Below are 21526 nucleotides of genomic sequence, written 5' to 3'. Positions count from 1 at the left end.
ACCACCTCACACCTGTCAGAACGGCCATCGTCAAAAAGACCACATATAACAAATGCTGATGAGAGCATGAAGAAAAGGGAGCCCTTGCACACTGCTGGTGGGGATGTAAATTGGTGAAACACTGGAAAACAGTATGGCGGTTCCTCAAAAGACTAAAAATACAGCTACCACATGACCCAGCAATTCCAGTCCTGGGTATATTCAAGGAGAATGAAAACACTAATTTGAAAAGATACATGCACCCCAATATTCACAGCAGCATTATTTACAAAAGTGAAGATACGAAAGCAACCTAAGTGTCCGTCAGCGGATGAGTCGATAAAGATGTGGTATAATATACGATGGAACACACACACACGCGCGCGCACACACACACTCAGCCAATACAAAAATGAAATTCTGTCATTTGCAACATGAATGGACTTGGAGGGCGTCATGCTAAGCACAATAAGTCACACAGAGAAGACAAATACTGTGTGCTGCCGTTCACATGTGGAATCTGAAAAATAAATGAATATAACGAAGCAAACAGACTCACAGACACAGAGAACAAACTAGTGGTTACCAGCAGGGAGAAGGAAGCGGGGAGAGGGAAGACAGGGTACGGGAGTAAGAGGTACAAACTGCTACACATAAGATAGATAAGCCACAAGGATATACTGTACAGCACAGGGAAATACAGCCACTATTTTGTGATAACTTTAAACGGAATATAACCTAAAAAAGTTGAGTCCCTACGTTGTACACCTGACACTAATATGATGTTGTAAACCAACTAACTATATACCTCAGTTTAAGAAAAAGAGTCTGTTTTCCGCCACAGACGGACAACTGGCGGCACTGCAAACCCGCCCTTCCCCAGTCACTTCCAACAAGCGACAGGAAATACGAGCCAGTGTGCGGGGCGAACGGAGAGAGACAGGAGAAACCAGAAAACCACAAGAACTCTTCCACAGTCACAAAGACCAAGACGAGCAGCCGCTCCTTGGAGACGACAGAACTCACACCCGCTCTCCTCTCGGAGGGGGAGCCCCCCACCTCCTGGCTGGATCTAGATCAGCAGAGACAGAGGGACAGACAGCAAGCAGGGAAAACGGGCAGGATCCGCGCAGCGAAGCGCGGGGAAGAGCAGCCTAGGATTTCGCCTTCAAAGTGGGGGAACGGGGCCAAGTCGACCGCACGCAGGACTCTGCTGGCCCACAGCAGGGGTGTGAACATCGGGACACCGGTCAGACAGAGGTGACAAGGACGGAACAGGTCAGCGGAGGAGCAGGAAGCAGGCTTGGAAGCAGACCCCACAGGACAAAGCAGTGACTGTGAACTGAAGAGCGTCTCTTCAAGAAAAAGCTAGGTGCCTGGAGGGCAGACACAGGGCGTGATTAGAGAGCCCAGGGGCACAGCACGGAGAGCAGAGCACAAGCGTCCTGCAGGGCAGGCGCAGCCCACGGGAGCAGACAGCACACAGGGCGCCCACCACTCCCTCACCTGCCCAGCGCCTGAGCCTCCTCCCTCCCTGGGCACCCAGGGCGCAGGCCTGGCCGGGCGGGGGGAGCCCCTGTCCTCGGGATGCAGGAGGCAGACTACCTGGCGAAGTTGTCCTCGGAGCCGGGAGCCAGGGGAGCGACCGCGGAGGGTGAGTCTGAGAAAACGTCCACGAGCAGCCCGCCGGAGGAGGGTGGAGGTCCCGTGGGGACGGGGGGCGCAGCCCCCAGCCCCAGTAGGTCTGCCGACGGAGAAGGCGTGGACTGGAAGACAGGGAAGGAGAAGGTCAGTGCAGACCCTTCTGGGCACCACGCCAGGCAAGCGCAAGGGCCTGCACCCCACCCACACCCCGAAAAGAAGTGTCTGGTTTCAGAGACAAGACTGTGCGTGTCACTGTCAACCATGTGAAGAAGTCTGGAAAGATGAAAGAAGTAAAAGCCAGCAGCTTACTAGGGCGCAGCCTTAGCCATCTACGTTCTGCTTCGTTACAGAGGAAGAGCAGACAAAATGCCAGCAGAACAGGGTTTATTTTAAATAATTGCTTTTTTCGTTGTTTTGTTTTATTTTTTTTTATCGAAGTATAGCTGATTTACAGTGTTGTGCCTAAACAGCTGCTTTTTGATCCTAGGCAAGAGACAAAGAACACAACAAAGCCCTTCCAAAATCCCTCTCCAAGCTCACAGGAGACACAACAGTGCAGCTCATCACACACTCCCTCCCCAGACATCCCCCACCAGCTGCACAGAGAGCTGGCGCTGCCCCTGCCTGGGCGCACGAGTCCAGAAACGTGCAAGGTCCTGAGGACCGAGAGGTTCCTGTCGCAGCGAGAACCAGGCCTGTGAGAACTCATCTGGAGTGACTTTTAAATGTCCCCCTGGACCCTCCCGAGGGCAAATATCCACTTACAGTCACCTGAGACTACATCCGAGAGCTGCTTTTCGTCACTGCAGCGAACACCTTGCTCGGTGTTACTGCGCACTCACTCATCTTTCCGGGAACGCAGCCACGCCGGCAGCCACGCTGAGAGCCCAAGGAGGCCAACGCCCCTTCGTTCTCAGGAGTGTGGATGCACCCACCCCAGGCACTGGCCAGCCCGCCCTCAGGCCATGCGGAGGACGTACACGTGGGAATCATTACATTAGCATAAATAACTACTTACTTCCCTTTTATATTTAGAGCACTGCACTGAATTTCTAAAACATTACACGCTTAGGCAGATGATCTTCTGTATGGATTCCACGTTGAGACAAAAGAGGCGTTACAGAACACGTGTCCCGTCCCGCAGAGAGGACGTGGGCCTGAGCCGGCCAAGAGCTCCACTCCGTGCGCCAGGCCCTCCTTCCTGGGGCTCCAGGGCAGGCAGCGCGCCAGGCCCACCCTGCGGCTGGAAGCGGCCCGGAAGCGGGCGGCTCCGGGTGAAAGGGGCTCCTGGGTAGAGCCGACAGGCCAGGCCGGGCTCCCCAGGAGAAGGGGAGGGGCCCCCAGAGGAGCTGTCGCGCTTCCTCAGAAGCTTCTGCGCCATTGGGGAGAGTCGATGAAATGGCCACGGGGGCTCCTGGCCCTGCACCTGGGATGACACTCCCGCACACACAGCCCCTCACAACAGCCTCCCGCCAGCGAGGCCAGCGAGGCCATCTTCGGGAGCCTGGCCACCCAAGGTTAGGAGCTGCTCCCGGGGGGGGCCCCAAGTCTGCTGTGAGTGACGCGAGAAAGGCCTCTGTCTGGGCCACAGAACCCGCAGCCTGACGAGGTCACTGCACCTCTGCCACCTACTGTACAATGTCTCCACTGGTTCCCAAAGAACAGTGCAAATGCTTTTTAAAGTAGGCAAGCCCTTCTGTCCCATTAAGTCAAACACGGACAGACAAAAGCAAGGCTGCTCCTTAGGGAGGCCCCGCTAAGACGCCTGCTCCCTCCCCAGACCCCATGTGCAGGCTCTACCCTGCAGCACCAGGACCCCCCGCCGCTTCGCCGCCTCCCCCTCTTCTCAGGACTTGGGGAGACCCTCCCCCAGGAGCCGGCCTGGCACCCGGCTCTGCACAGGTTACACCTGCTCGAAGCGCCGCACACCACAGGGCGCAGGGTGGCTCTGGGCTCCTCCGCCAGCCCAAAGCCCCAGGAGGACCGGCAGCCTCCAGACACCCACCCTCAAGGCGCACAGACAAGCACTCCAAAGCCACAGCTGAGCCGAGCGCCCAAGAAGGCCACAAAGAAAATCGCCTCCTGGCATGACCTGCGACCCTAAATAAAAGGCATTCTGGCCACTACTGCCCAAAGCAAAAGGCATCCCAGGCGTTCTGTAAGATCCAGACATCTCAACGCCACCTGGCGGCGGGGCCTCCCTTCTGAGCTTGAAGACAGGAGACAGAAGACACCAGGAGGAGAATCCCAGCCAGGAGGGACCCCAGCCTCTTTCCTGTCCTGCTGCTTCTGCCTCAACTCCCCAGCCCCGTCAAGGCCTTCCCCCTGCCCCAGCTCCCTGAGCCGTGAGGACAAACGGGAACTCACATCCACAGGGCCACGAAGGGCGCCCCTGGAGAGAAGGTATCAGGGCTCAGGTGAGAGGTCCTGGCTGTGACGGGGCCCCAAGTCAAGGGCCAGGCCAGGTCTGAGCACAGGCCTCACGGCGGGCCCGAGGCCCCGGGGCACACAAGGAGACGTGGAGCCAGGCAAGCGCCCCCCAAGGAGCAGCAGGACTCAGACACGAGCACGCTCTGGATGAGCAAACCAGCCGGGCCCCGGGACGTCCACACGCGGGCACGCGCCACCAGTGGGGCCCGCCCTCACAGAGGCCGCCGCGCAGCGTAAGCAGCACCGTCCATGGTGCCGCACCGGCGTCCTGGAGGGGAGACACAGCTCTCCAGGCTGCCTCCCGACGGGCCAAGCATAAAGACCAAGGTCCTCGGGAGCCGCCTGCAGGGCCGCAGGGGCTGCTGCCCAGCCGGGCTAACGCACCTGCTCCCCGGGCTCCCTCCACTGAGCCGAGAAAGGAAACACAACTCTCAAAACGGCATCTTCCCCGACGAACGTCAAAGGACATGTTCTCAGGGCATCGTGCGTGAACAGGACGCTCACTCTAACGCGCTCACTAGTGAAAAACCTCTGAGGACAGCAGGAGGTGGGTCCACTGGAAACCAGCAAGGGGTGCGGGACTATACGGCAGTCGTGCAAGAGACGGGTGACCACGTCTTCTAAATCCAAAGCCGAGGGGAGACGTGGGAGCTGACCGCGGACCCCAGACAACCATCCAACAGACACAGTCTGGCTGACAGACACAGGCGTCTGGGTCAGCCTGCCCCCCAACGACAACAGTCCAGGGTCACGGATCTCGGGGACCAGGTGCCCCAGGAGCTCACGCAGGGTACGGCCCTCAGGAGGGGACCCACCGCAGCGCTGGCACTGGCCGGGGCGGGCTCGGGGCCCCCGTTGACGTCGGCGCTCCTCTCCCGCTTGGCCTCCTCCAGGTCGGTCACCGTGCTGGGGCCCTTCTTCTTCTTGAGCTTGGCCAGGATAGAAGACTCACGTTCTGGAAACGGAGGCATCTCCTCCAGGACAGTCGCCTGCGGGGAAAGGAGCCCTAGGTCAGCGCAGCACGAAGCCCCATGGCCTCCGGCCCCCAGAAGGGTGGCCAAGGCGAGGCGGGGGGCAATAGAGCAGCGTGGCGCACCAGGATGTCGGTGCTGGCGACAGTGCTGAGCCGCAGGTACTCGACGGCGCGCTGCTGCAGCTCCACGTCAGCATTCTTCAGCTGGCTGTCACTGCGCAGCACGTCCTGGATGGTGCCCTTCACCTCCGGGAAGAGGTTCACGAACTTGATGTAAGTGGACAGGAGGAGCGCCCTGGTGGGGACGCTGCATAGGTGGAACTTGGAGTGCAGCAGGTGAAACTGGGTCAGGGGGCTGGGGGGGCACACATGGGGCACAGCGTCACCTCCACGCCTCACTCCCCGCCTGGACCACCCCGCCCGAGCCTGACCCCCGTGTGTCCCCACAAGACGGGGAGTGAGCGCGGAGTGACTCGGGGGGGTGAGCCCACGCTCAGCCAGAAGCTGTGCGTTCCCGCTCCAGGCCAAGTCCAGGCTCCCCTCTGAACAGCGCCGGCCATCAGCCATGCCTCCTTCCCCCCAGAATCCCTGTGTTCTGTACAGCCAACCAGAGCGGATGTCCCCTCGCTACGGGCTGTCCTGGGGAGCTCGGGACATCAGCTGGCCTCTACTAGGCCATCGGGTGTGAACCAGTGGGCACAGGCCCGGCACTGGACGCGGGACTCCCAGCTCCCGGGTGACTCACCTGGATCTCGGGTCTCCTGCTATCAAGTTCCCAAACTCCCCTAGGATGTAGCCACCGACTTTGACCAGGTTCTCGTGGCACGCTGGGGCCTGCAGCGCCTACGGAAGAGCACACACGGTGAGCCTGGTGCCCAGGCAGAGGAAGCACCAGTAGTGCTCGGCCTCCGGAGAAAGCCACTGAGCCGTGTGACGAGCCAGGAGAGCGGGCTCAGGCTGCCTTCCCAGGGAGCCTGCTCTGCACGCGGCCGCAGCCCCCAGAGCCTCCTGAGCCCCTCCCGAATGCACTCCCCGCGCCATCTTCTCTCCTGGCCACCTCGGCAGAGGGGTCAGTAGCAGGGGAGCCCCACGGGCAGGGCCACGGCCGATCCCACCCCTGGAACGAGAGCTGCTCCCAAAAACTGACGCGTGGGCCCTGGGCAGGGGTGGGGGCACACGGCCCTCGCCGACAGAGACCACAAGCCCACCGTGGCGGCCCCACACCTGCTCTCGGACACACAGAGGCCAGCCCGAGGCCCCAGCCCGGGCAGCCTGCTCAGGAGGCCACGCGCTGACCGAGAGCCTCCCACCCGGGGTTGCTGTGCTGAAATCAGGGACAGAGGGCACCGAGACTCCAGCAGAGGCAGGAGCAGTGCCGGAGCAGTGCCGGAGCCCGGCCTGCGGGAAGGCTGGCGGGGGCGGGGCGGGGCCACACCTCAAACACCGTCTTGGCGGCGTAGCCCTGCACGTCGTCCCGGTTGACGACGATCTGGATGACGCGGTACCACACCTCCTCGCTCACATAGTCTCCAGCGATGCGGATCAGGTTCAGGATGGTGTCCACGTACCACGTGTAGTCCACGGCGTACTTCTCCGCCAGGATGGCGACCTTCAGCACCTGCAGGGCACGGCCACTCAGGGAGGGCCTCAGAAGGGCCTGAACCCACGTCAAAGCGACCCCCACTTGTCAAAGGAGCCCATAAGTCTAAGGTTCCAGGAGCAGACGTGGAGGGACGTGTCGAGAGAGGCACAGCGAGCCCCGCCCTCCCCCCCCACCCGGCCCGCAGCCCAGGCAGCCCCGCTGGCAAAGCGCCGCCCGCGCTCGCTGGGCCTCCTGCTCCGACAGCCCTTCTCCCAGCTCCCCAGGGCACCCGCTCCGGGCTGCGGAAAGCAGGCCCCTCACCTCCCCCGGGTACAGCCTCCTCCTGCACCGAGCCTGCCCTGAGCAGCATCGGTCGCCAACCTGGAGCCCGGCCCCCCGCGCTGCCGCCCACACGCCCACCTTCCCCAGCGTGACCTCCTGACCGCGCCCCAGATCCCCCATCCACCTGCTCTGCACACCCTCTGGCCTCCAAGTCGACCCTCCGTAACGACCCCAGAGCACCGTTCCAGAACACCCACCTCGTCACCGCCCTCGGCTTCGAGTCCTTCAAGCCCAGAGCTGGGCCCAAAGCTGGGCGCTGGGGGCCCCTCACTGCCACGCCGGCCTGTGTCCCCGCTGCGCCCACCCCCCACGCACGCCCTGCTCCCTCTGTGCTGAGCACCTGCCTCCCGGGACCTCCGCACGGGGGGGAGGGGGAGGGCCTCTGCCAAGTGATTCTGGAAGACTGGAAGGCTCCCCTGAACACGCTGATAAAAAAGCTAAAGCAAAGGCCTCTCGTCCAGTCCGTAGTAGATTCTCAACAAGGTTGCAGGGACGCGCTTCAGCTGAGACACAGGCATCGGGGCCGGTGACGACACAAGGACGCACTTCAGCTGAGACACACAGGCATCGGGGCCGGCGACGACACACAGGCCGCCAAAACTCACAATCTCCTCTCGGATAGAGTAGTCGGCCGTCTCCAAGTAGCTCAGCATCTCGGCCACGATCTGCTGGGCGTTGCTGCGGTCGCACATGGCGTAGAGGAGGTCCACGGCCCGCTGCCGCACGCTCACGTCCCGTTCCGTCTGGGGAACGAGCACAGAGCCAACAGCCACATGAAAGGAGCCTGGGCAGGGGACGGTGGCAGTCCACTGTGACACATGCCCTCCCACGGTCCCTAGCCGGGCGGCTCAGGCACCCCCCCCCCGCCCCCGTCCCAATGCTCACTCGGAGCTCTGCCCACTCAGCACCCAAATCCAGGACCCCGAGAGCCCCTCACTTGCCACCCCACTGCCCCCCTCACTCCGGCATTCAGACCCCGCAGCTCTGGACCGGCCAAGATCACGATCACACTCCATCCCCAGGGGGTGGGTCAGAGGCCGCCTGCTGTGTGGTCACAGACCGGCCCCTTCTGCGTCACCTGAGAGCCTGTCCCCGTGCTGGCTCCCAGCCCCACCCCGGACCCTCAGAAACAAGAGCACAGCTGCTCCCCAGCACAGGACAGCATGAGAGGCACTGCCATGGGCCCAGCCACAGGCACGGCAAGAGCAAGTCTCTCTGATCCAGGCAGTGACTGAAAACCACCCAGGAGGAATTCGAAACACCAGAAAGCGCGATTCCAAACCTTTGTACGGCTCCTGTTCAAAACACACACCACAAACGTCTATTAAACACGCGCAAACCCAAAGGAACAGGGTCAGACGTGTTCTCAGCAGGAAGCCCAGGACCAAGACAGTGGGTTCTGTAGCTTCCCCACCTGCCTTCAGTTTTCTAACACGCAGGAACGCAGTGGATGTGGCTGTGTCTGACCCTGAGGAACCAACCCTCATTAGAGGAGACGACCTCAGCTTGGCTCTTCCAGCTCTGGAATTTCAATTCCCTGACAAAAGCAAATATTCTTCTGCAAGGAGCGAGTTTTCTCGGAGACGTGGACAAAATATTTCATCCTTCTACCAAAACGAACAGTTTCTATCAATCCCAATTTTTATTGCGACTCTGCTCACGTGCCAGGCCCAGGGGGAGATGCCCTGTGTGGTCATGGTCTCTTGCGGGCAGAGGGCAGAACCGCCTGGGGATGCACGCAGCCCGCCAGATCGCCCAGGGCCCGAGCGCACGACCCCAAGTGACTGCGGGACCCCCCCCCCCCGGTAGCTCATGAGTGACAGCATGAGGGACAAGGCGCCCCCGTGGCCAGGCAGCCCCAGAAGAGCACACTTGCCTTCAGGGCATTGATGACCGTCTCAATGTGTGTCTTCACAGCCTCGTGGGAGAACTCGGAGCTGGCCAGCGTGCACATGCTCTCCAGGGCCAGGTAGCGCAGGTTGGTCTCCCGGTGCTGCAGGAACTGGCCCAGCTGGTTACAGGCGCGGACCAGCAGGTTTGGCTCGCTGTGCGGACGGGAGAGGTGGGTGGGCAGGGGTCCTCCACTCGGCCTAGGCCGTGCCACGTTCACGGCCACCGCAGCCTCCCGGGACGCAAGACCTGACGCTCACTCTAGTTGGTACCACACAAGGACCCGTGCCTTGCGTCCCCCAGAGCATTTCTGAGTGCATCTGCAGAACCCCTGACTCCAGAGGGTCGAGGGCAGCTGAGACCCCCAGCCTCCACGCCAAGCTGGCGGGGCGGGGGCGGCAGGGGACCCGGCTTTCACCAAGCCTCAGCCAGAGAACCCGCTTGGCCGACAGCTGGACGAAAGCCGCGACACCGAGAGACAGACGCACAGACGGAGGTGATACAACAGAGGTTACTGGCTACTTAAGCACCGACTACGTGAAACGCGGCGTTACGTCTCTGCTCGCTCTTTACTCTGCCCTCTGAACACTTAACAAGGACAGGGAGGCCGCTCCGAGAGGGAGAGTCTCATCACCGGTGCCCAGCCCCGTGGACCGCAGAGCTCCGGCAGCTGCACCCGGCGGAAGCGCTGCAGGAAGGCGGGGTCGCAGGAGCGCCCCCCACCCCCTCCCCTCCCCATGCCACCTCCACACACTTTCCCACCACGGCCTCGGACCAACAAAGCCTAGAGGACACACATGCTCATGCTACACTCCCAGGTGGCCCTGGGAGCAGCGGGTCGGGCAGGATGCCCAAGAGAAGCAGGGCAGCCGTCTGGGGGAAGTAAGACCACGGCAGTCACGCTCACGGCGTGGAGGGTCTGAGGCCAGAGTGCGCGCGGGGCGGCCCGCCAGGGAGGGTGGCGCGGGGCCCAGGCCGCGGGGCCCACCTGTCGTGGTGGATGATAAGGCTGATGGCCTCGAAGAGCACGGCGTTCTTGGCGTTGGAGTGCTGCACCTTCTTGGACTTGGGCGGCTCCTGGGCTTTGTTCAGAATCGTCTCCAGGCACTCGGTCAGGCGGCCTCGCACTGCAGGGTCTTCTGGGCGAGACAGACAGACGTTGGCCTGGCTCCCCTTGGCCCACGCGGCCGCCCCGCCTGAGTATTGGTACCCTTCATCTCACAACCCCAAAACGAAGGGCGAGGACCCCTACTCAAACCGTGTGGCTGCTTAAAATAAGAGGATTTGCCAGCCAGGGTAACTACTCATACATTTTAACACAAATAACATACACAAGTTTTTGCTGAAATATAGATTATATAAGTCAAGGAAAATAAAATCTCAGAGACGTGGACAAAACACATGATGTCAAAGTTTGAGGGAAGGGGGGGGCAAAAGGTGTTTTCCTCTACCTGCTATTACCAATAGAAATAGAGAAAACAGTCTGAAGAGCAATAAAATGAGAAAGAAAAAATTTTAAGTTCTAGTCAAACCAGAAGAAAAGAAATAATGCACCAAAAAAAAGACTGAGAAAGCAATAAAAATACCAGAACTCCAGAAACTGTTGCAGCGCATCTAAGGCACCTGCCCAACCACCAGCTGTTCAGGGAGGGCGGGCCCTGCGCACCTGAGCGGACGGAGGGCAGGGCTCCCAAAGCCGCCCCGGGGTTGGGGGCAGGGGCCTGAAAGGAGGAGGAGGGTGATGAGATCCACCCCCATCGGGGGTCGGAGTCGCCCCAGATCTCAGAATAAAGGAGGCAGAGGTCAGTTCCACGGAGAGAACTACTGCCGCAGGAGAGATGGGGGCAGCCGGTGGGCGGGAGTGGGAGGCAACGGCGGGGTCCCGCTCCCACGCGAGGGCTCTGCCGCAGGGCGTGCAACTCACGCTTTAGTATAGAACAGACTCAGAATGGAAAGTTACTGGAATTTAACAAAGACATACCTTGTACAAACACAAATGAAGATTAAAATATAAAGGTTACAACAACAAAACCATCTTTGTAGAGGCAATTTGGAAGTATTGAACGCAAATTCTCTTGTGCATTCTTCAACCAGGAAATTCTATTTCTAGATACCTACCATACTAGTCAAATGTAACGTTTTAGAATAAAACACGAACATAACAACATCCGTGATGTGTACTTTAAGGTTACAGATTGTTAACTACTTAGGATGTAAGGTTTCAAACAGTTCCCAGAATTATTCGTAAAAGCAGAGATCACCCCGAGCCATACCAAAATTGTGATTTCTCTACCAGCTGCTGGGGAAAGCCAAGAGCCATGGCAGCACCACAGAAAGATCCAGAGAACAAGAGCCAGCACCGGAGAGGACTTTAAAGGTAGCCAATGAGAGCCCTAACCCTAAAACGCTGCAGGAAACCCCTGCGGAGAGGCCTCTGCTGCACGGCTGTCACCTGGGGGCGGGTAGCACTGCAGCAGCCTCAGAAGTTTGACTGATAGCCAGGGAGCCGGGACGAAATAGTACGTGTAATCCTGGAGATCTGTGGAGGCCGACGTCACGATCTGCAAAACAGCACAGGGGGATGAGACACCACGGGCAGGTGTGCTGAGAGCATGCAGCACACTTGTCTGTGTCTGAAGGGCAGGAGCACAGGCGCCCAGGCCCCAGGAGGAGCCACTGCGCGATGACGCCCCTCCCCTGCAGGACACAAACCCTGGGCACCCGACCCCGAGAGCACAAGAGCGACGCTGCACTCAGTACAGAGTTCTCGGAGCCTAGACTGGGAAAGTGCATTCAACGCAGAAGGGAGGCCTTCAGTCATCAGCCCTGCACCCACACCGCCCCGAGCACAGGCCCCGCCGTGAGCTGCCCAGGCCCAAAAGCAAGCGGCCTCCCATCACGCTGCCACCCGCCTGTCCCACGCAGTCTGGGCAGGACAGACACCCCCTCAGCCTCCTGAACACGGGACTGTCCCTTAAGGCAGCACACGCCCACCAACACGCAGCCCAGCACCTCCCCACGTCCTGCGTCTGGGAGCTCGGAGCGGCTCCTGTCACAAAGCTCGCAGCAGCGAGCGACACTAGGTCATGAGTGACCTGGGACACGGCCACTCCTGCAGTGGGTGAACTCCAAGCCATGTAAAGCACTGACGGGACCAGCAGAAGCAGGTGCAGGCGCACCGAGTGGTAGAAGGACCGCGCCATCGCATGGGCACAGCCAGCCTTTCGAACACATCTCATGCAGCTAACACCACACTTAGAGACAAGCTTACAGCTTTAAATGCACACAATGAAACAAATAGAGAAACAAAAGCATTGAATTCATCTCAAAGGTTCGGAAAGAGACCAGCAAATTAAGCCAAAGAAAGCAGAGAAAACAATAAAGACATAATAAGCAGAAAGTAATAAGGTAGAAAAATCAAAACAGGATCAACAAAGTCCAAAGAAATTCTTACACAGGATCACACCTGGCGAGATTAATTCTTACACAGGATCACACCTGGCGAGATTAATTCTTACACAGGATCACACCTGGCGAGATTAATTCTTACACAGGATCACACCTGGCGAGATTAATTCTTACACAGGATCACACCTGGCGAGATTAATTCTTACACAGGATCACACCTGGCGAGATTAATTCTTACACAGGATCACACCTGGCGAGATTAATTCTTACACAGGATCACACCTGGCGAGATTAATTCTTACACAGGATCACACCTGGCGAGATTAATTCTTACACAGGATCACACCTGACGAGATTAATTCTTACACAGGATCACACCTGGCGAGATTAATTCTTACACAGGATCACACCTGACGAGATTAATTCTTACACAGGATCACACCTGGCGAGATTAATTCTTACACAGGATCACACCTGACGAGATTAATTCTTACACAGGATCACACCTGGCGAGATTAATTCTTACACAGGATCACACCTGGCGAGATTAATTCTTACACAGGATCACACCTGGCGAGATTAATTCTTACACAGGATCACACCTGGCGAGATTAATTCTTACACAGGATCACACCTGGCGAGATTAATTCTTACACAGGATCACACCTGGCGAGATTAATTCTTACACAGGATCACACCTGGCGAGATTAATTCTTACACAGGATCACACCTGGCGAGATTAATTCTTACACAGGATCACACCTGGCGAGATTAATTCTTACACAGGATCACACCTGGCGAGATTAATTCTTACACAGGATCACACCTGGTGAGATTAATTCTTACACAGGATCACACCTGGCGAGATTAATTCTTACACAGGATCACACCTGGCGAGATTAATTCTTACACAGGATCACACCTGGCGAGATTAATTCTTACACAGGATCACACCTGGCGAGATTAATTCTTACACAGGATCACACCTGGCGAGATTAATTCTTACACAGGATCACACCTGGCGAGATTAATTCTTACACAGGATCACACCTGGCGAGATTAATTCTTACACAGGATCACACCTGGCGAGATTAATTCTTACACAGGATCACACCTGGCGAGATTAATTCTTACACAGGATCACACCTGGCGAGATTAATTCTTACACAGGATCACACCTGGCGAGATTAATTCTTACACAGGATCACACCTGGCGAGATTAATTCTTACACAGGATCACACCTGGCGAGATTAATTCTTACACAGGATCACACCTGGCGAGATTAATTCTTACACAGGATCACACCTGACGAGATTAATTCTTACACAGGATCACACCTGGCGAGATTAATTCTTACACAGGATCACACCTGACGAGATTAATTCTTACACAGGATCACACCTGGCGAGATTAATTCTTACACAGGATCACACCTGACGAGATTAATTCTTACACAGGATCACACCTGGCGAGATTAATTCTTACACAGGATCACACCTGACGAGATTAATTCTTACACAGGATCACACCTGGCGAGATTAATTCTTACACAGGATCACACCTGGCGAGATTAATTCTTACACAGGATCACACCTGGCGAGATTAATTCTTACACAGGATCACACCTGGCGAGATTAATTCTTACACAGGATCACACCTGACGAGATTAATTCTTACACAGGATCACACCTGGCGAGATTAATTCTTACACAGGATCACACCTGACGAGATTAATTCTTACACAGGATCACACCTGACGAGATTAATTCTTACACAGGATCACACCTGACGAGATTAATTCTTACACAGGATCACACCTGACGAGATTAATTCTTACACAGGATCACACCTGGTGAGATTAATTCTTACACAGGATCACACCTGACGAGATTAATTCTTACACAGGATCACACCTGGTGAGATTAATTCTTACACAGGATCACACCTGGTGAGATTAATTCTTACACAGGATCACACCTGACGAGATTAATTCTTACACAGGATCACACCTGGTGAGATTAATTCTTACACAGGATCACACCTGGTGAGATTAATTCTTACACAGGATCACACCTGGTGAGATTAATTCTTACACAGGATCACACCTGACGAGATTAATTCTTACACAGGATCACACCTGGTGAGATTAATTCTTACACAGGATCACACCTGACGAGATTAATTCTTACACAGGATCACACCTGACGAGATTAATTCTTACACAGGATCACACCTGGTGAGATTAATTCTTACACAGGATCACACCTGGTGAGATTAATTCTTACACAGGATCACACCTGACGAGATTAATTCTTACACAGGATCACACCTGGTGAGATTAATTCTTACACAGGATCACACCTGACGAGATTAATTCTTACACAGGATCACACCTGGTGAGATTAATTCTTACACAGGATCACACCTGGTGAGATTAATTCTTACACAGGATCACACCTGGTGAGATTAATTCTTACACAGGATCACACCTGACGAGATTAATTCTTACACAGGATCACACCTGGTGAGATTAATTCTTACACAGGATCACACCTGACGAGATTAATTCTTACACAGGATCACACCTGGTGAGATTAATTCTTACACAGGATCACACCTGGTGAGATTAATTCTTACACAGGATCACACCTGACGAGATTAATTCTTACACAGGATCACACCTGGTGAGATTAATTCTTACACAGGATCACACCTGGTGAGATTAATTCTTACACAGGATCACACCTGGTGAGATTAATTCTTACACAGGATCACACCTGGTGAGATTAATTCTTACACAGGATCACACCTGGTGAGATTAATTCTTACACAGGATCACACCTGGTGAGATTAATTCTTACACAGGATCACACCTGGTGAGATTAATTCTTACACAGGATCACACCTGACGAGATTAATTCTTACACAGGATCACACCTGGTGAGATTAATTCTTACACAGGATCACACCTGGTGAGATTAATTCTTACACAGGATCACACCTGGTGAGATTAATTCTTACACAGGATCACACCTGGTGAGATTAATTCTTACACAGGATCACACCTGGTGAGATTAATTCTTACACAGGATCACACCTGACGAGATTAATTCTTACACAGGATCACACCTGGTGAGATTAATTCTTACACAGGATCACACCTGGTGAGATTAATTCTTACACAGGATCACACCTGGTGAGATTAATTCTTACACAGGATCACACCTGGTGAGATTAATTCTTACACAGGATCACACCTGGTGAGATTAATTCTTACACAGGATCACACCTGGTGAGATTAATTCTTACACAGGATCACACCTGACGAGATTAATTCTTACACAGGATCACACCTGGTGAGATTAATTCTTACACAGGATCACACCTGGTGAGATTAATTCTTACACAGGATCACACCTGGTGAGATTAATTCTTACACAGGATCACACCTGGTGAGATTAATTCTTACACAGGATCACACCTGACGAGATTAATTCTTACACAGGATCACACCTGTCGAGATTAATTCTTACACAGGATCACACCTGACGAGATTAATTCTTACACAGGATCACACCTGACGAGATTAATTCTTACACAGGATCACACCTGGTGAGATTAATTCTTACACAGGATCACACCTGACGAGATTAATTCTTACACAGGATCACACCTGGCGAGATTAATTCTTACACAGGATCACACCTGACGAGATTAATTCTTACACAGGATCACACCTGACGAGATTAATTCTTACACAGGATCACACCTGGTGAGATTAATTCTTACACCGGATCACACCTGACGAGATTAATTCTTACACAGCATCACACCTGGTGAGATTAATCAAGCAAAGAACGAAAAGGGCGAACACCCAGCGTCAAAATGGAGAAGGGAGGCCTCACCGTGAAGCCGGCACACAGAGTAACTTCCAGCCAACGTGTCTGAGTATTCACACAAGTTAGCAAATGTCAAGAACTGAATCTGAATTGAATGCATAATTAGAAGTTGTCTCACAAAGAAAACCCTAAATTCAAATGGCTTCATCAGTTAACCAATGATAAAAATGTTAGCAAAGACATAGAAAGGAATTTCCTTAATGTAGCAAAGAGAAGGAACACTGACAAAACCAGCCTAAGTCGTGCTTAACAGTGAAACATCGCAGACCTTCCCTTCGAGAGCAGAAACAAGACACCGATTATCTCTCATATTCAACACTGCAGTGGAGGTCGGGATTGGAGCCGTAAAGCAGAAAGTATAAACAAACATGGCCTGGGAAAGGGGAAAACTGCCATTGTCCACAGACCACATGACGGGGTACAGAGAAGGCCCAAAGCAATCCACGTATAAATTACCAAAATTAATAGGTGAGTTTGGCAAAATTGCCAACATCAAGGGCAATATACAAAAACCAACTGTGCAAACAAGCATTTTATACTATATTATACCATCGTATAATAACATTTTTAGGGTACCATTGAGAATAGCATGTTTTAAATAAAGTATATAAAGACAAGTTGAATAAAAAATAAAAGAACCTCTACTCGAGAAGTTGAAACATTTTTGAGAGAAATTAAAGACTAAGTAAATGGAGAGAAACACCATGGTCACAGATTGAAAATCTCACTACTACATAGATTTGAATTCTCCCAAAACTGACCTACAGATTAAAGGCAGCCCCAGTAGGATTCTGTTGAGTGGGGGAACACTGGCCCCACTAAACATCAAATTAGCCCAAAGTCACACCACTGGTGCAAAGATGTACAGAGAAACCAACGGAGTGCAGCACAGACCCGCTGCTGGTGTGGGACCGAGGGCAGCGCAGAGTCTGCCGGGATAAAGCGGCACCACACAGACACACCTGCCCCAGGGGGATCGTCAACCTGCACGCGAGCCCTCAGAACAGGGAACAACCTCAGACATTTACGGACACGAAGACATTAACCATGCAGGAAAGGATTAGTAAGTCTGACTATATTAAAATGTGGAATTTCTGATCACAGAAGACTTCATAAGAGACTGAAACGGCAAGTTACATAGCAGGACAAGATTTTTAAACACAGAGTAGGCTGAACTATATGAAGGTGGCATTTTTGTAGATCAATAATGATTAAAAGTTGGCAATTTTGTTTGGTTCAACCCAATCTAACCAACAAAGTGCTCATATCTACAGTATATAAAGGGGGCTTCCCTGGCGGTCCAGTGGATAAGACTCCTCACTTCCAGCACTTCCACTGCAGGGGGCCCAGGTTCGATCCCTGGTCGGGAACTAAGATCCCACACGCCACGTGACGTGACCAAAAAAATAAGTAAATATAAATGTAAAAATAAATACAAGGGGCTTCCCTGGTGGCGCAGTGGTTGGGAGTCCGCCTGCCGATGCAGGGGACACGGGTTCGTGCCCCGGTCTGGGAAGATCCCACATGTCGTGGAGCGGCTGGGCCCGTGAGCCATGGCCGCTGAGCCTGCGCGTCCGGAGCCTGTGCTCCGCAACGGGAGAGGCCACAACAGTGAGAGGCCCGCATACCAAAAACAAACAAACAAACAAATAAATAAATACAAAATTAAGGTAAATTAACAAAATAAAATAAGAACTTCTATAAAACAACAAAAAAGACAACGCCATGGGAAAATAGGTGAAAAGACTGAAGAGGCTCTTCACAAAAGAAGGTATTCAAAAAGCTAGCAGACGTGCAAAGCTGCCCCAGCTCGCAGATAAGCAGGAAAGCGTAGACCAGATCACAACGCGAGGTGGCCCCCGGCGCTGGGCAGGGGGCAGGCCCGTCACAGTCACCTCCAGGGGGATGGCTAAGTGCTGGACAAGATGAGGCACAGGCGGGTGGGGCACAGACACTGCACGGCAGCAGGGATCAACCATCGGCACTCGAAACAATTCGCCAACTTCACATGTCGAGCAAAGCAAGCCAATCATAAAACAACATATACTGTGTGATCTTGTCACACAAAATTTAAAGTGCAGAGCTGAACGCAGTTTGAGGACGCTCCCTCCCTGTAGCGGGGCCAGGGGCTGAGCTGCTCTGCTCTGTGCACTTGGCCGCGCGAACAGGGCATTTCTGACAAAAAGGTCGAAAGAGAGGGAAGGGTAAGCTGTGACAAAGTGAGAGAGAGGCATGGACATATATACACTACCAAACGTAAAACAGATAGCTAGTGGGAAGCAGCCGCATAGCACAGGGAGATCAGCTCGGTGCTTTGTGACCACCTAGAGGGGTGGGACAGGGAGGGTGGGAGGGAGGGAGACGCAAGAGGGAAGAGATATGGGAACATATGTATGTGTACAACTGATTCACTTTGTTATAAAGCAGAAACTAACACACCATTGTAAAGCAATTATACTCCAATAAAGATGTAAAAAAATATATATTAAAAACATTTTAAAAAACTTTTTTTAATTAAAAAAATTTTTTTAAAAAAAGGTCGAAAGAAAAGCCAATCAGCTATGAACCAAGACACATTTCCACCCCTGAACTTACAAAGTGACCCAAACATCTTGCATTCCAAAAAGTACATACATTAATTAGAGAAAATAACTAAGACCAAAACCCACCGAGTTCCGTTCCCCTCGACGGACTTACTCTGCTTAACCTGGAGACGGCCAGAGACACAGAGGTTTTAAACTCTTCCGGGTTCTTCTGTGCTAAGGTGGTGATGAGGCTGGCGGCGGCAGTCACCACACCCTGAGAGGAGACACACACACATTTAGACGCCAAAGCTCCTGACGACACCCTCTCATTTTAAACTCCTTTTCTAAACAGAACTTTAAATTCAGAAGAGCAAACGCAGAGGCAGCCCAGGGCCACCTCGGGCCCACTCTGATCAGCTCCCAATGTGCTTAGAAAGCAAGGTGCACACTTGGTTGTTTTCTTGTTCTAATGTCTCTCTGAAAACTGGGAAATCCAGCACCCCTCTAGCCCAGACCCTGCCTCAGTGAAGGCCAGCGCGGGGCAGCGGCTCCGGGCCCCAGTCTCCCCCCCGCATCGCCTGCCTCTGCGCTCGCTGCCCCGATCTAGATCATTCCGGGTGGACACACCGTGTTCAGACTCACATCAATCTTTACAACCCCAAACTGAGATCATGTAAAACAGCAACTGAAAAGCCCATTTTTCCCCATTTTGAAGGGTCGTCCAAGCCGTGTCTCTGCCCTCTGTCCTGAAAGCACCACCGGGCCTGGACGAGACCTGACCCTCCCCACGGAGCCCCGCGGAACCCTGGCCTCAGGGGACCTTCCACGCAGCCCAGGGGAGTCTCTATCGTCATCCTGGGACACTAGTATTTACTCCCAGTAACTCATGTCTCCTGGAGGGAGACACTGGTTAGGTAGAGAAGGTCTCTTGCAAATATAAGAAAGAAAAGACAAAACGAATGACACCCATTGACAAAAACGGGTGTAAAGATGCAAACAAAGCCCCTCGAATCATCAGTAATCCCTCCAGCCCCTCCCCTACCCCCACTCCCGAGCCCCTCCCCCACCCCCACTCCCGAGCCCGCGGGAGAAGGTGGCAGAGTTTCTGCAGCCGAGGCGGGGTCAGGTCCAGCACCACAGCGACCTCATCAGAGGCCACCGCTGTGCTGTTCTTTCGTCTTTCTGATGGAAACGCGAAAGCCACGCTAAAGAAACGGGTCTAACTGGCCTCACTGTCCACATCTCAGTGGGCGATAAGGGCCAAACACAGAGCTTTAACAAACAGGCGTTTGCAACACACAGGGCAGAGTCTCTTTCACCGTGGCTTCTGAGTGTTTGGGACACAGCCTGCTTCCCCAGGAAGATTCACCTGCGGGATGAATCAGGAAACATTCTGACAGAAGTCAGTTGGGGCTGGTTGGCTCCCGAGGTGCAGCTTCTCACCTTCCCTGCGCGCCCACAGGGTCTCTGCAGGAAGGCGGTGTGAGGAGAGGGCTGGGGGGCCCACGCAGCCGTGGCTCTGCAGGCCCCAGCCCCCAACCCCCGACCCGGGCCGCCTCCTCTCCCCCCTCGGGACACCGCTCGGGCCGCACACGACTAAGGGAGGGCCAGGCCTGGCGCAGGGCTCTGCACATCACAGCCCTCCCGCCTCTTCCGCTGCTCTCGGAAGGGCTTGCTCCCTCTGGGTGGGCGAGTGACACTCTTCCTGAGGTTTCCTGACCTTGAGACCAAAGAAGCCAAATCTCACACTTTTGGTGGCAAAGTCAGGAGGTGTGCGACAAGAAGCCACAGCCCCGCGGAGGGCAGAGAGCAGGTGCAGAGAGCAGCAGAGGTGAAGGGAGAGCTGGCCGGTGGACGCAGCCTCACCCTGGGCTGGCTGAGACGCCCCTCCACCTCACCCAACGCAAGCTGGGCTCCTGTGGCCTAGAACCACAAAGGCGCCAAGCAGTGCACCTGGCAACAGAGCCGGGTACGTGAAAATACAAAAGCGAACCCAACAGCCGGGCACAGAAGCGTCCAAGGAGGAGAGCCTCCTGGCCGGCGAGACACGGCTCCACCACCCTGGAAAGCGCTCGGTGTGGGCGTCGCTGGCCTTGGGCCTCGGCACCTGTCGGCATGTGGCTGCAGAAGGCTCCCCCGACAAGGCAGGAGTGATGACAACTCCTGGTAAAATGCCACGAACCATAGCCAATAACGCCTGCTCAGAGCACTGGGCCGCGTCCCCGCCACACCTGGGCTCTGGACGGCCCTGCCCCGGCCCTGCCTTGCCGTCGGCTCCGGGTTCAAGCCCGGACCTGTGTGAAGCCGTCCAACCTCTCTGAGCCTCAGTTTCCTCGTCTGCAAAACTGGAAAACGCCCCACGGCCTCCAGCCTGGCCGCCTGACTCCACGGCAGGGCCTGAACCCGAAGAGGTGGAGCATGGCCCGGCACGCGAGGCCCGCATGTGAACGCTGCGGCCCGAGGCCCCCGCCCCCGCAGCACGGGCTGCAGACGCCCCCTCCCCTCCGAGGAAGGGCTGCCCTATGCAGACTCGAACGTTCCTGGTAAGCGTGGGAAACAACGGAGGGCCAGCTCGCCGGGCAGCCCAACAGGCAAGCCGCCCAACCACCAGCTCTCGTCTCTGAGTCTACATATGCCGATGGGTTACTTTTCATTTAATCTTTAAGGGAAATTTCTCTTCTGGGAAACAATGGAGTAACCAGCTAATGTGCTAACACCTATCAGCTCAGCAGGAAATTCTGTGTGGAACCTCGATTCTCTCGTTTGTACAACGGGATTCCGGCAGGACAAGGCCACTCTGTCCAGCATCATTTCCTACTCGGCCCCGCCTCCCGGTGTCAGCGTGGACAAGGG

General features: G+C 54.7%; 1 protein-coding gene across 5 annotated transcripts in view; it reads right to left on the bottom strand.

The window, feature by feature from the left end:
- Positions 1 to 21526, bottom strand: part of AP2A2 (adaptor related protein complex 2 subunit alpha 2) — a 67686-nt gene that overhangs the window by 6506 nt on the left and 39654 nt on the right. For 3 of the 5 annotated variants that reach the window (XM_033402576.2, XM_004278083.4, XM_049713987.1), the window contains 10 exons: positions 18846 to 18947; positions 11293 to 11401; positions 9829 to 9979; positions 8827 to 8995; positions 7556 to 7693; positions 6462 to 6644; positions 5772 to 5869; positions 5150 to 5381; positions 4869 to 5042; positions 1585 to 1745 (listed from right to left, as the gene is read on the bottom strand). In XM_033402576.2, coding sequence (XP_033258467.1) covers positions 1585 to 1745; positions 4869 to 5042; positions 5150 to 5381; positions 5772 to 5869; positions 6462 to 6644; positions 7556 to 7693; positions 8827 to 8995; positions 9829 to 9979; positions 11293 to 11401; positions 18846 to 18947 — 1517 coding nt within the window. The remainder of the gene's footprint in view (positions 1 to 1584; positions 1746 to 4868; positions 5043 to 5149; positions 5382 to 5771; positions 5870 to 6461; positions 6645 to 7555; positions 7694 to 8826; positions 8996 to 9828; positions 9980 to 11292; positions 11402 to 18845; positions 18948 to 21526) is intronic. The other 2 variants (XM_012536123.3, XM_033402575.2) reach the window with 2 other exon arrangements.

Source organism: Orcinus orca, chromosome 8 (genome assembly GCF_937001465.1).
Source record: "Orcinus orca chromosome 8, mOrcOrc1.1, whole genome shotgun sequence".
NCBI lineage: Eukaryota > Metazoa > Chordata > Mammalia > Artiodactyla > Delphinidae > Orcinus > Orcinus orca.
The sequence above is the reverse complement of the archived record's forward strand: the minus strand, read 5'-3'. Positions and strand labels throughout refer to the sequence as shown.